The 15557-nt window shown below is 43.1% G+C and overlaps 1 protein-coding gene across 1 annotated transcript in view; it reads left to right on the forward strand.

Annotated features, from left to right (window-relative positions):
* The first annotated feature begins 343 nt into the window (after nt 1-343).
* The window catches only part of ZNF804A (zinc finger protein 804A), a 273850-nt gene continuing 258636 nt past the window's right edge, over nt 344-15557 (forward strand). Inside the window, exon 1 of the mRNA XM_025460466.3 lies at nt 344-502. Within this exon, the coding sequence (XP_025316251.1) occupies nt 392-502 (111 nt within the window). The 5' untranslated portion in view covers nt 344-391. The remainder of the gene's footprint in view (nt 503-15557) is intronic.

Genomic DNA, 15557 nt, shown 5'->3' on the forward strand with positions numbered 1-15557 from the left:
CCTGGCGGGGGCGGGGGCGGGCGCCAGCTGCGCGGCCGTGACAGCTCCCCGTGCCAGCCCAGTGGCTCCCTGCCATTGGCTCGGTGCGGCGGACCGGCGACGCCGCGCACTATAACAGCCCTCATGCCCGCCGGCCGCCGCGACTCCCGGGCCGCCGCCGCCGCCACTGCCGCCGCCACTGACGCGCTCGGGGCCCTGCGGCCGGCGGGGGGCGGGGGGCGGGGGGCATGCGGGGGCGGGCGCGGGGGCGGGCGCGGGCGCGGGCGCGGGCGCGGGGGCGGCGGGGGGGCGGCGCGCGCGGCCGCGGGGCGGAGTGAGCGTGGCCCCCGGCGTGCGGGGCGGCGGCGGCGGCGGCGGGGCCCCAGCGCCGGGCGGGAGGCGGCGGGGCCCCATGGAGTGTTACTACATTGTCATCAGCTCCACGCGGCTCCGCAACGGACACTTTCGCAACATCAAGGGAGTTTTCCGGGGCCCCCTCAGCAAGAACGGGACCAAAACTCTGGTAATAGCTCGCGCGCGTCCCCGGCCCCGTCCCCGGCCCCGTCCCCGGCCCCGTCCCAGTCCCCGTCCCAGTCCCCGTCCCCGTTCCCATCGCCGTCCCCATCCCCGGCCCGGTCCCCGCCGCGCGGGGCGCGTGGGGAGGATGCGGGAGGCGCGGGACCGCGCAGGTGTCGCCGCGCACGGGGGCCCCCGAGCAGCGGCCCGGGGGCAGGGGCAGGGGCAGGGGCGGAGGCAGGTGCGGGCGCGGGGGCAGGTGCGGGCGCGGCTGGGATGCGAGCGAGGCTCTGCCGGTCCGGGGTTTCGGGGGACGCCCGCTCGGAGGATGCTCTGCCCCGGCGCGCCCCGCTCCCGGAGCTGGGGGGGCCGCGGCCGCGGGACCCCTGCCTGGGAACGCGCCCCCCGGCGACCCCGCGGCGCCCCCGGGCCGGGCGGCTGCAGGGGAGGGGGCCGCGGGGCAGCGGGGGCGCCCGGAGGGCTCCCGAGGGGCGGCCGCAAACTTCGCGGGGACAAGTTGTCGGGGCTGAGCCGCCCGGGCGCCCGCCGAGCCCCCCGCCCCCCGCCAGCCGCGCACGCGGGAGGTTAGAGACCCGCGGGGTCACGGGCCGCCGGCTGGGCTGGAGCGCGGGCACCTGCTCCCGGGGGCTCCTCGCGGGGGGTGGGGGGGGGCTGGGGCCGGAGTCGCACCTGCCCTCCGCTCCCCGCCCGGTTACAGACCTCCCCGGGGCCCTGCCTCCCGCGTGCTGGCATCTGCGGAGCAGGGAAGCTGCAGGGAAGAGAGCAAAACAAAAGGGGGAGAAGGAGAGGAGAGGAGAGGGGCAGCTCCCTAAGGTTAAGGAGCGCCAGGAGAGCGGAGCTGGAGCCAGGTGGCCGCCTGCAGGTGCCTGCATCCCCGAGCTCTGCGCCTCTCCTGCTCCTGCTCGGGGCAAAGTGGTGACTGAGCCTGAGTCCACCGACTGGAACTTTAAAGCCGGACCCGATTAGTCCGCATTTTAAAATAGGATTCTGCATGCATTTTTTTTATTATTATTATTATGAAACAAACAAACAAAAAAAGTGCTGTGATGTTTTCCAAAAATGAAAAGTTCTCTTCTGAAGTTTTACGTGAATTCCGGCATGGATATGCATTTGATTTATTTTTCTTTCTTTTTTAAAAATTTTTCCCCCTTCAATCTAAGGGAATCCTCCTTGCAGCTGATTTAAGATGCAAACAAGCAGGGTTAGTTTGTGGCTTGTACTGTTGGGGGTGAGACTGGTGTTGCAGGGAGATTGAATCCTCCTTTCAGCTGATTTGAGATGCAAACAAATCAGGGTTCGTTTGTAGCTTGTACTGTTGGGGGTGAGACTGGTGTTGCAGGAAGGAGTGAAAATGCTCACCTGTGGTCTTCAGAGCAGTAGGCAAAGGCCAAGGGAATCATTGAAATTGCGTGGGCTCTGATTATTTTCTTAACGGACCTGGCTGCGTGGGAAGGTCAATATTTTGGCGGGCGAGCCCTTCAACTGGAAGAAAGCAGGCGCTAGCTTGTTTTTTCTTTTTCTCTTTCTTTCTTTCTTTCTTTCTTTCTTTCTTTCTTTCTTTCTTTCTTTCTATTTCTTTCCTTCCTTCCTTCCTTCCTTCCTTTTTTCTTTCTTTCTTTCTTTCTTTCTTTCTTTCTTTCTTTCTTTCTTCCTTCCTTCCTTCCTTCCTTCCTTCCTTCCTTCCTTCCTTCCTTCCTTTCTTTCTTTCTTTCTTTCTTCCTTCCTTCCTTCCTTCCTTCCTTCCTTCCTTCCTTCCTTTCTTTCTTTCTTTCTTTCTTTCTTCTTTCCTTTTTTTTTTTTAGAGCTTGTCTTTTCAATAAAGTTTTGCTTGTGGGAAGGATGCAAACTTACTGAACAAGAGCTCTATAGTTGCAATAGAGGTAAAAGAAAACACACACACCAAGGTGCATGGGGGGAAAAAAGTTGCAAACCAGAACTTGGCAAAATGTTGGTGATGTTGATTCTTAAATCAACCTTGGGTTTCTAACACTAGTTCAGTGTAGTTAAGCTGATTTGTTTGCTGTGGGTGTGAAGTCCATCCGAGCCTTATCACTCATGTTGACAGGAGCTAGGTTGAAGTCTAGATTTGCCAGTGTAAGTTTGGGGTGAAGATGTGTATTAAAAAGCAGCTACCTACACGAGATGAATAAATCAAAATATGGGCAAATGTTGGAGCAACAAACTGGCGTAAGAAGGATTAGAAATAGCTCTTATCATATTTCTTTGAGTCAGAGTAAAAGGACTTACAGGGACTTAATAGCTTATCCTTCCAGATTGTGTTTTTAAGCTGCCCAACTTTATATTTCCTGTGAAAGAGATTTGTACTGGGTAAAATCACATAGACTTCCATCTATGCTCCAACGCTGTTTGAAGCTGTTACTTTACAAGGTGACTTATGTCATATGTTTGTTTTTTGTACATGTCTTTTGATGATTTTGTTATTAGGGAGAATGAGAGTTATGCCCGTCTTTAAGTACCGTGGGAGAGATCTAAACATATTCATAAATGAGTGTTTTTAGGTTCAGTAATATCGAGACTTAACCTAAAAATGTATTCTTCACAACACATAGGATGCTGTGAAAACTTAGTGGAAGCTAAATTGTCCTACGAGATAAAAACAGAACCTGAACCTTGTCAGAATTAGGAATCTTAAGAAGAAACACTAAATGTACATATATTTCATTTTGAACATTTTCCAGTAAGAATGTGTGGTTGTGACTTTCTAATCCCAGTTTCATAGGATAGGCATTATGAGCCCCCTTTCACTTTCTTGTCTATTTGATTTTGACATATTTCAAATTTTGCCTTTAAAAATATCACTTTTTTTTTTGCGTTTTGATATGTGTGGTACGTTAAAGGAATCTTGACAATATTTCAAGCGTTTTTTCTTACTTGAGGAAAGCACAACTTAAAACCACCCAGGGAAAAGGTACTTTGATTTTTCCAAAGAAATTCCAATTATTTTCAATTAGTGGATGAGTAATGGGTATTCTGAACATTTTTTTAAGTCATATTTTTACAAGATTTAACATCTTTCAAAATTATTGAATGATTTAAGACAGCCTATAACTGCTAATACAGTGTTCTTTCATGAACGGGAAGTTACTTATAGACTAAAGGTACCTCGGGCGCTGGTGACATTGATTAATTGCTTTAGCCCTAAGATCCAGAATGTAATCCTGCTACTTATCCTGAGGAGATTATCAAACTGTACAGTCTTTCCATAGGTCATATTATGTCCTTTGCACGTACAATTTTAAAAAAGATACTTAAAGATTAAGCCTGTTGTTAATCTTGACCTTACTTCTGAGCTCTTAAGTACATTCCTCCTGACGATTTTAAGTGAGAATGTACAAATCTTCATTTTGCAGTGTCTTATAAGCAAAGAGAAAGGTCACTCTCCTTGTCATGATTTCTGTTATAATCGCATCGTATCTGTGATAAGGCTTTAATTCCATGTAATAAGAGGTAAACTGATATTTTACGAGCGCTCCAGGATACGTCTGGGTAAGTTATATGGGTCAGGGGCAGTGAAGAAAGTTTACCGTCCGTGTAATTCTCGTTCCACTTCTTAGATTATCCCTTAGATATAACCATTGTGTATAAAATCGTTTATTGGCTGAGGACGTTTTGATATACGTATGTTTTGTCAATTGAACCACAGAACTCCTTTGCCCTACTTATATATTTAAAGACTTTTAATATAGAATGCTTATATATTTAACCCATAATGTAAATAGACATTTGATCGCTTTTAATATGGCATTTGGAACTTCGGAAAGCATCACTAATGTGTTCATTACATTTCGTTAGTCAGCATTTTTGTAGCTCATAAGAGTATTATGTCTTTTTTACTGACGGTGGAAGTAAAAACACATGACTGGGGAATTTGAGGTCATACAGTCAGTCAATATTATAATGCCAATTTCCTAACCCCAGACATACTTCCTTTATAGTTTAGATACTAAATTAGGGATTCCATAGGAACTGGTGTGTTACTATCCACACTGATAAGGAGGCGCTGTTGGTGTTCCCTGTCTCTTGAAGGCACTCTATTTTTCCACTTGCCTTAGGGTATGGAGAAATAGATTCGCAGGATAATTTGAATTCAAGTATATTTTAAGTCCCATCCTCCAGTATGCAAACATCAATAATTTCTGCCTGGCCTAAGCCCTGTTCCTGTGGGCTGCCCTCCTTTTCCAATAGATTAAGTACTAGCGTTGGCAAGGCAAGAAGTATTGATTTATTAATCAGTTCTCAACAAGTTTGTTACGTGGACCAACCACTTAAATGTATTGCGATGCCTCGATTGCAAAGCACTATCCTAGGCGCCGCAAGCTCTGTGTTAAGCATCACGTGTTAAATATTATTCATTAAGATGTATTCATGTACGCTCCTGTTCACTTCAGATGTGCTTCAGAAATATTCACATATTTTGACATGTTTGCAGGTTTCTTGTCACTCAGGACATTTTCATATGTATTCATTTTGAAAAGAATGAAAAAATTCTGGATTTTTCCCTGGGTGTATATAGGAACTCACTAGAATTAAGAGTCTTTGAAATATATTCTATGGCCTTTTGTTCTAATTATCATGATCTCGTATAACAGTATTATTATTCATGTCATTTCCTTACACATTTCTCCATCTCCTAGAGAATGGAATTTAGAAGGTCTCTCCCCTCATTGAAGCCCATTTATGTGGCATCTTTAAAATTGTGCTTAAGACGGAAGAGACCAGTTGTTGAATTAGCGCTGATCAAAAATTATCATCGTGAGATTAATATCCTCAAGAAAGGTTAGGGGTGAGGGTGGGTGATGGCGATATCTTAATATATTCCCAAACTTTCCCACCTTATAAACTTCTTCACATAATCAGTCCATTATATGTTGTCCCAAATGTCTTTTAAAATATTACATATTCAGTATCAAAGACCATCTCGTGTCTCACCATTCTGAACTTAAGGTGCCGTGTATGCTTTGCTATCCTTCTTTTTTTATTCTAGCCAAACTTTGCAAATGTGCATTTTTAGAACACATTTTTCAAGTGGGGAAAGTAACTTATAATTGAATTGATATTATGACCTACTCAAAAATGTAAGCAATATCATATAAAATTATATAATTTGTAATATATAAATAAGGCAAATGTTGTCAAGTAATGCCCGTAATTCCAACATACCTTGGTCAGTGCGTTAAATGTCCAGTTATTTTTGACAGCTGAAATTCAGATCGTGACTTGGTATCTTGTCATCACGTCTCAGTTCCTCGCCTGGCTCCTGGTGACTGCAATTACATTTTTACTGAAAATGCAGCCGAGCCAGGGCCTTGGGGACCACCTAGTCCCGGGGTTCCCATGGTTGTATTCAGGGCCAAATTCACGTTGCAGGAGTAGTTTGTTCGGTGTGCACTGCGTTTTAAAGTATTTGGCTTTCAACACCATTCAAAGAAGAATGCACTTGGCAGTTTGCCACCGTCTACGCGCTCTTCACTGTGATCTAGGTTTTCCACTTAGTTACGTTACCATCCTGCCCAGTGAAGGCCCTCGAATTTCCCACCCGAGTGTCTGAGAATCAAATTTTACATTTGGGGAGACAGAAACATTTTCGCCATTCTGCAATGTGTCCTTCATTAAGTGCCAACTTTTCAATGGACAATAGTCTTCAAAAACGTTTTGGCACATTGACATTCTTTTTTTTTTTAAGATTTTATTTACTTATTCATGATACAGAGAGAGAGAGAGAGAGAGAGAGAGAGAGGCAGAGACACAGGCAGAGGGAGAAGCAGGCTCCCTGAGGGAGCCCGATGCGGGACTCGATCCCAGGACCCCGGGGTCAAGCCCTGGGCCGAAGGCGGCACTAAACCGCTGAGCCACCCGGGCTGCCCACATTGACATTTTTATAGTATCTGTTTGCTGTCTATTGATTGAACTGCTTAAAAGTATTCTCTGCATCATACTTCTAGGAATGCTATCATCATAAAGAAGTGCATGATTTGAGGGTCATGCATTTTAAAATTATCAACTTTTGCGCAGGCGGCTGGTATTTTTTGGTTGTTTCTTGATTTTGGTCCTTTTAAAAATTAATATTGAATATAATTTTATCCTTTAATTTATACTTTTAATAAGCATGTTTAGTTAATGTAACACATTTGGAAAATAGTTTTTCGAAAGCATTATGCACAGGGGAAATAATATTTTTGATAATCGTCATGGTAATTCAGTGTTGACATACTTTCCTCCAGTGACCCTGTTTAACTGAGATATTACTATTTTAGGCAGCAGCTGTATGAGGAGTTTGAGTAATCCTTCCAGAAAGACAAAAAGATAGCAGTTTTAATCTGTGGTGTACTGCAGCCGATATTCAGGAAGAATTTATGCATATCACTTTTTTATATTGCTAACTATAAAAAATAAGAAATATGATTTTATTAATTCTTCTTTCTAAAAATCCTAGCTGAAACCATTTGGTCTGTTTTATCTCATTCTAAATTATTCTTTGGCCCTGAGGAAATATTTACCACCTATACTATATTACGGCGATGTTTCCAACTAGCAAATTTTCATTAATTTTATAAATATATCACAGCACACTTTCTATCACAGTATAAGATAAAATGGGGTAATAAATAATTAAAACTTAATCCTAGTTGTCAAAGTAGACAAGATTTGTTACCTCATACAGTACTCTGGGATCTTCCATAATGGTGTGACACCGTTAGGGGAAAGTTATATACTTTTCTAGATGTAATTGTATTAAAAACTTATGATGACAATGACATATTCAAATTATGAGAAGACACTTTTTTTTTTCCCTAAATAGCTTTAGAAAAATGAGCTTTGCTGTGTTTCATAGCTAGCTTCCGGTGTCAACCAGAAGAGTGGCCAATAGTTTAATCAAATACTAATCGTGTGGCTGTGAAGGTATCTTGTAGATGTGGTTAGTATCTACAATCCATTGACTTTAAATAGAAGAGATGACCCTGAACCAAAATGCATGAGTCTCATGCAATTATTTGAAAGGCTTTTAGGGGAGAAGTTGAGGTTTCCTGGAGGAGAAGAGATTTGGTCTCAAGACTGCAGGATCAAATCCTGCCTTGAATTTCTAACCTCTTGGCTAATTCTACAGGAACCCCCAAAACCCATAGTCAAAGAGTCAATTCCTAATTCCCTAACCTATGAATCTATGTATCATCCATCTAATCTCCCTCCTATTAGTTCTGTTCTTTATGCGAAGAACTCTGACTGACCTACTGAAGATTAGTTTATTACATCTCTTTTACAATAAGGTGACTCAATATTTGAAATATAAATCATATTTGAGTTTAATTGAAAAGGGGTGAACTTGACATTGTTAAACTCTTGAGGTTTAAAATTGATTGACCTTCTCGTGGAATGTTCCTGTTACTTTATCTGAAAAGTATAACTTTATTTTAAACCTTTGCCTGGGTTACAATCTATCCTCCATCATCCCTGCCTGCCTCCCCACAAAAAAACCTTCTATAACGGTGTGAAATATACTATTCTCATCTGTTCAGCTCCAACAGATAGTCACACAGGCATTTATTGTATTTGACGGAAGTCAGGCTAGCTTTCAATGAGAAAATATTTTAAACAGTATCGGGAGTGCATAATTTGGTAGTTTAAATTGAAGACAATAGTCTTTAAAGGGTGGCTAAGTAAAATGAAGGACTTAAGTTTTTCAAAACAAAAATGTCTCCATAAAAATATACAGAATGTCGTCAATGCCCCCCAACCAAAAGCAACTAGAAACGCAACTCTAGTTGAACCAAATTGGACACATTGGTACTCGTTGGGACCAGGTAAACTGCACACCATGGGGGACCTTGGAGCATTTCAGGAAGTGGGGGTATGGAATCATTTTATAGGATTTGGGATTGGGAGAAGTGATCTTGCGGAGGGTTGGTAAAAGCACTCTTATTCTGGATACCGTGAGAAAGAAGGACCGATTCCATGGTTGGTGACTTCAGTACTTCTTACCTAGGAGGCCGAGAATAGAGTGGGGGAAGGTTGTAACTGGGGGAAAACAAACAAACAAACACAAACAAAAAATCCTGCAAAACAACAGCTTTTGCTCACATTGGCTGGCAGATGGGTGTGTTTGGTAACAAAAACAGTGTTTTCGTTTTTGTCCGTCCTCAAAGATGATTGCTGAGTGTTCTTTTCTGTCCCATCGTGCTCGTAGACAACCTTGTCTAAGGTTAGTGGGCCGTGAAACTCTTTGTGTTTGATAAGAGAAAACCACCCTTTACTCTTAGATCCAGGTGCGCTCTTTGGTGACAATTCCCAAGGACTGCTTTTTTTTTTTTTTTTTTTTTCCTCCTCAGATATGACAAGAGAATGGCTAGTGGTGAGCAGTGGGGAGGCAAGGCCATCAGGGAAGATAATTTCAAGGTCATGAGATCCAAAGCTGGGGACTTTTAGGGATGAAGGAGGGAAGGAGGATGGTCAAGAATTATCAAGGTGGAATGAAGAAGACTTGTGTCCTGCACTGGCACATTAATATGAGGATGTGGGGAGACAAAACATCTACCCATCTCTTGAGAGAGCTACAGGGAAATTTTTTTTTCCAAGAGAGACAGTTCAGTTGGAATGAAGACATGCAGAGAAACTTCAGTGGGAGGCCTAAAGCTGTAGAGATTTCGTCAACATCAGACATTTCAGAATTCAAGAAGGCACAGTCCCGGTGTTTTAGGGCATGTGGAAATACAGAGGACCGTATCAGAAAAGAGGATGTAACAATCACATGGGTCACATGGGGATCGAAGTCCGAAGAATGAAGAATTTGGAAATTCTGGGCTCCTTGTGGTATTGACATCATTGGGGATGGAGGGTAGGATACAATTGGTCCTGATAATCCCAGCGCAGGCAGTGGCAGCAGTGGAGTGGCGGGGGATGACGGAGAGGTAGGGGTTCTGTGGGCCGCGCTCAGTTCTCGGGCTCACCTTTGACTCCTTCTGTGAGCCTGAATTTTGCATGGCCCTCCTCTGAGCCTCAGAGCTTCCCCTTGCCCCCTGCTGAAGCCTTATGGCGGAGGGGCATGGTTAGTTCAGCCACTGGAGATTTAAAATATTAACGGCAATTCAGGGGCCCCTGGGTGGCTCAGCCAGTTAAGCGTCTGAGTCTTGGTTTCAGCTCAGGTCGTGACCTCAGGGTGGTGAGGTCGAGCCACCTGTCGGGCTCCGTGCTGGGCGTGGATCCCGCCTGGGGTTCTCTCTCTCCCTCTTCCTCTGCATTTCCCCACCCCTCACCACCCCCCGCTCCCACCCTCTCTCTCTCGAAATTAAAATAATAATAATAAATCAATAAAAATAGTTAAAGTATTAACATTCAAAGGTTAACCCATCCAAATGGCCTCGTTTGTGTCCTTCAGGTAGGAGACACCTAAACAATTTAACGGAGAGCAGACAAGTTCAGAGAGACTCTGAATCAGGTCTGGAGCTCAGGGAGTGGTGGAGCACCTTAGATGGATTATGGAAAGGAGGGGAGTCTGGAGCAATAAGTTACTGGGAAAGGAGTAAGACCAGTTGCAGAGAAGGAATGGGTTTAATGATGAGAGGTTTGTGCTGCATTATTTTTCCTCCAGCTGGCCAAGGACAGAAAGATGGGCTAACATATGGGTCCTCTATTTAATGACAACATCTGAAGGGACGTAGTCCAGTGGCTTCCGTGGGAGCGTCCCTGGAGATAGTGTAAGGTTGCCTTTTCAAAACTTGATAATACCTGTCCTTGCTGAAATGAAGCAAAGTACCTTCATGCCAGGGAAGAGAATGAGTGCTTTCAGTCGAGGATTATGGCTTGCGTGGGTTGGGCGTGTCTTGCTGTCTCCATCCGAATACTCGCTGTCGTGCTCACACAGTGATTGAAAGCACAAACCTTTTATGACCAGATGGAGCTGAGCTCAAATCCTGGGTATGCCCCTGTATCAGCATGTAATGAGTGGAGCTGCTTGTCACCACACCCCAAACATCAACCCTGTACCTACGTATCTGTGTTTTAATTTTTTTATAGATATAATAGAAATAGGCAAGTAGATTTTTTTTTTTTTTGACATGAAGTAGCTTGATAAGGTCAAAGCCAAAGACTTTGATTTTATTTGTATTTTTCCCACAGTTCTAAAGTGGTTACTACTCCAACCATCACATCTGTATTCTAATCTAGAATGAAAATGAGTAAAGGAGGAAGGACAAAAAAGAAAAAAAGTTAAATCTTTTCTTTTCTTTTCTTTTCTTTTCTTTTCTTTTCTTTTCTTTTTTTCTTTTCTTCTTTTCTTTTCTTTTTCTTTTCTTTTTCTTTACTTTTCTCTTTTCTTTTCTTTTCTTTTCTTTTTTCTTTTTTCTTTCTTTTTTTCCTTTTTTTGAGAAGTCCTACCCAACAGTGTTTGCTTACATCTCTTTTGATGGAGCTGTGTCACACAGAACCACTACTAAGTGTGGGAAGGATGAAAACATGACTTAAAAAAATGATTAATTAACCTGGGCACATTGCTAATCCCAATAAAATCAGTATTAGTAAGAAAAAGAGATAATTGATGATACTGGAAAAGTCCACCACAACCAGTCACTGGCTTTATGACCTTGGTCAAGTTCACCTTTTTATCAATTATATTGTGTTTAATGGAGCAGATTAGAATATCAACCTGGAAAATATATTGCAGTTATAAATGAATGCAATTAAAATTAAAAATATGAATGGAAATACAATTAAAAATATAAATGAATTAAAAATCACAAATGGAAAGTAAATCACAGGGGTTTGACACATAATAAACTGTAACTAAATGGTGGTAACTATCCATAATATTTCACACCGGGGCATTCAGATCTGTGTTTGAATCCCCGTATTCAATTTAATGTATAAATGTACATAATTAGGATGCTTTGGTACTGAACAATATCAGCATTTCTTCTTCTTTTTTTTTATCCCCCTCAGTTTGTCCATGACACCTCTTGCAGGCTTATCCTTTTTTTAAATTTAAAGATTTTTATTTATTTATTCATGATAGACACAGGGTGGGGGTGGCAAAGACCCAGGCAGAGGGAGAAGTAGGCTCCATGCAGGCAGCCCGATGTGGGACTCGATCCCGGGACTCCAGGATCACACCCTGGGCTGAAGGCAGGCCCTAAACCGCTGAGCCACCCAGAGATCCCCACTTATCCCCCTTCCGAGAGTCATAAAGTCTCCTTCCTTAAGTATGGGTTGGACCTTGAATATTCTAGGAGATCAATTACAATCTCACGAAGGCCTTCAGACAGCAGCCATCCTTTTGACTCGTAAAGCACGTGGAACTAGAATACCTGTCCTTTGAAGACACCGGCTCTTTAGGCAAGCTTAGAAATTCTTTCAACTCTGACTGGGTGACGGGCACTGAGGGGGGCACTTGATGGGATGAGCACTGGGTGTTATTCTACATGTTGGCAAATTTTGAACACCAATAAAAAATAAATTTATTAAAAAAAAAGAGAAAGAAATTCTTTCAACTCTCTTGCATAGAGATCTCCTCCACGGCTCGGAGTCCCCTGCAAGGTCTTGGATCCCTGCTGGTCCATGTTCCAGAATCACTACTTGCACTAGGGGGCGGCATGGCATTTCCTCTTGCTCTTCCAGGGACAGGTGTAGTAAATACTCCTAGATTAAGAGAGGTGTCAGATATGGCTCTTTACAGTTGCATGAGCTGAAAGTCACTTTAAAGTGTCACCAACCAGGCCGTACGGACATGCAGCATACCTGGGACGTACCTGCTGCATGCCTAATTTGCATATGTCACCACGTCATTATTTTGTTCCTTAGTCACGTGTGATGTATGTGGCAAAATGGAACTGACGAGGAGTTGGCGTCCAGCTATCCCCTACTGGGCTGTCACTCTTGACCGTAATCGTGTCATTTCCCTTATTGAAGTTGATGGTTCTGGGTTCTTCTAAGTAGCTTCCAGCCGTTTTATGAATCTTAATGCCTGATTTGTTTTCATGACACAGTTAATTCATAATTAAATTCAATGTACATTTTCCCAGGCTACGTTACCAGGCAAAAAAAAATAAAGGTGGACTGTGACGACCGCTACGTAATAACACGAGAACAGCTAACACGGGACGCAAAGAAGCCTGCAGGTGCGAAATGTGACTCTATCATCGCATGATCGCCGTGGCCTGCGTTATAGAAAAATAGTTGAATTTGTCCGAGGCTCAAATTTCCCAGTTTCGTTAAGATTTAATGGCATTTCCTCCATACAAATTGGGATTACCTTTCTTAGAGAAGATGTGCAGCTTGTATAAAATAACACAAACTGTTGTGTTTGTTACTAATCACTGTGAAATTATTGATGCGACATGACAGATGGGATTTTTATGCATCAGGACTTAAAGGAGTTGATATGATGATACAGGCTGCAACTCAAAAACTCAGAAGGCTGGGATCCCTGGGTGGCGCAGCGGTTTGGCGCCTGCCTTTGGCCCAGGGCGCGATCCTGGAGACCCGGGATCGAATCCCACGTCGGGCTCCCGGTGCATGGAGCCTGCTTCTCCCTCTGCCTGTGTCTCTGCCTCTCTCTCTCTCTGTGTGACTATCATAAATAAATAAAAATTAAAAAAAAAAAAAAAACAGAAGGCTATTTTTTTTTTTTTCAGGTAGCGTGATGCTACTGCAATTTCAGGGGTAGCATATAACCCACTGCTGTCCTGGAGAGCCACGTTAAAGACAATCTCTTACCGTATGGTTCCATGGCAAAGGCTTTTGAAATAATAATAATAATATTATTATTAAATTAATTTTAATTATTAATTAAGTTAATAATTAATTAAATTATTAATTTTAATGATGATTAAATTATTAAAATATATAATATATTTTGTGATATATTAGTAAATAATATTTTGAATAAATAGTAAATAGTAGTAGTAGTGATAATAATAACAATGACAACAATAATAAAAATAATGTGCTCCTCTTTGGACAGTGCCTCACATGGTTCTAAACATTATCTGATGATGTAAGAAAAAAACTGGGAGGAAAAAAAATAAAAAACCAGAAACTAAGGATGTTGTTTACTCATAATGTTTAATCGCTCTAATTAAAATACTGTCTCAATTCAACTCCCCTATGCTATGATCAGTAATCGTCCCCCTTCCAGGCACTACACATCCCAACTATTTTGACTCATTCAGTAATCCTACCAGTGATGGAAACCGTAGGTTTTGTAGGTTATGAGAGAGACCCTTCCCTCTTTCCTCTCAGCACCCTACATAAAATAAGCATATCTCTTCAAGGACACAGGCAAGGTAGACCTGCACACACACAGCAAAATCATTGTCTCTCTGCGCCTCTCAACTCCCCTCTTGCTAGACCCCCCACCATCGTCTAGAAAAGCAGAGAGGATGCTCTTATTGCAGTTTCAGCCTGACTGAACGTTTGTTTCCCAGGATCCTTTCTGCAGAGTTCTACTAACAGTTTCGGCTAGATCCAGGGATCAAAACATTACTTATTTGAAAAGTGATTAAGAACTCTACCTCCCCCCCCACCCCCTCCCCGGCTCAGCCACTGGATATGCTATCAGATGTCTGACAATAGCAGCGCTAATATTTAGGGAAATCTGAGGTAGCCCAATGACCGAAGCTCCACTGGATGGCCACAATCCTCGTAATTAAAAATAAAGAAGAGAAAAAGAGAGAGGAGGGAGAAACAGGAGGGAGTGAGAAAGTGAGATAGGAAAAAGAATGGTAAAGAAGGATCATTATTCTTAGGCAGTTAGGAATATACACAAATATACCAAGGTATTTCCATTTAAATAGTTGGGTGAAAAAAAAATAGTTGGGTGATGGTGCATCCAGGTTTGCCTGGGATGATCCCGGAATGCTTAATGATGGCCCTGCCTTTCAGTCTCTGATTTGGACGGTAATCTAGATGAGCATCCTTTACATATCAGAACCCCCGCAGTGACAGGAATCCATCTGAAAAGACTTCCCATTCTCTCTCCTGGCCCACTGTTCTGCATCATTCTAGGATTTGTAGATTCCCGCAAGAATGCTACATGTGGGTGATGTCATCAGTACAACACTCGGCTACTTTTTTTTTCCAGTGACACTGAGCCCTGTACTCTGCCAGGATGAAAGGAAAAGTTATTCTTTTTTTTTTTTAATAATTATTTTTTATTGGTGTTCAATTCGCCAACATACAGAATAACACCCAGCGTTTCTTTCTTTCCGCCTTTTGGCAAGTTTGAATTTAGCTGCATATGGAAGAAGGGAAATCCCGAGGCAGGATGAGCCGGAGGCACAAGGTCACGTGAGGTCATGTGAGGCAACCGCAGCAGAGCCAAGAGGAGAGGGGGCCTCTATGCGGGTCCTGTGCTCATGGGTGAGCCGGGCCTGGTCAGTGGAAGCTCCTGGGGCTGACAAGCCAGCTGCCTTATCCCGAGCTAACTATTTTCGTGGCAAGATTTTGCCCAAGCATTCCCAGTGTGGGTTCCTCAACAAGCCTCGTTGAGCAAGGTCACCTTTGAATCTGTCAGCTACCTAACGTTCTTCCAATAAATGTGTTTTATGCTTCATTTAATGAGTTAATTTTGGTTATTTTTAGTGAGAAACTAGAATTAGGACAAGTGCGGAATTGGTGATTTTTTTTTTTTTTCCCAAGGACATGAGTGTTTCGCTGGGTTTTATATCTAAAGAGTTTTTGACAGCATCCCGCTCCCTCTTTTGCTTCTCGTCATCCCCCTTCCTAATTTTCCATAGCGAAAGGTGCTCAGCCTCTGGAGCTACACTTAGGTTTGAATTCTGACAGTATGACCTGGGCCAACCATTTATCCTTTCTTAGTTTCTGGGTTTTTGAATTTTTATCTATAAATAACAAAATTGTAATTCATTTAGTCCCTGCTGTATACCAGATGTTAAACACATTATAGAAATCATATGTAGTTACTGCTGAAATGCTGTAAGATGGGTATGTGTGAACAGGATTATTGTGAGGATTAAATAATATAATGGAATTCTCTACTTCAGTGTCTGGCACATAATCAGAGCTATTGTTAT

Source organism: Canis lupus, chromosome 36 (assembly GCF_003254725.2).
Source record: "Canis lupus dingo isolate Sandy chromosome 36, ASM325472v2, whole genome shotgun sequence".
Classification (NCBI taxonomy): domain Eukaryota; kingdom Metazoa; phylum Chordata; class Mammalia; order Carnivora; family Canidae; genus Canis; species Canis lupus.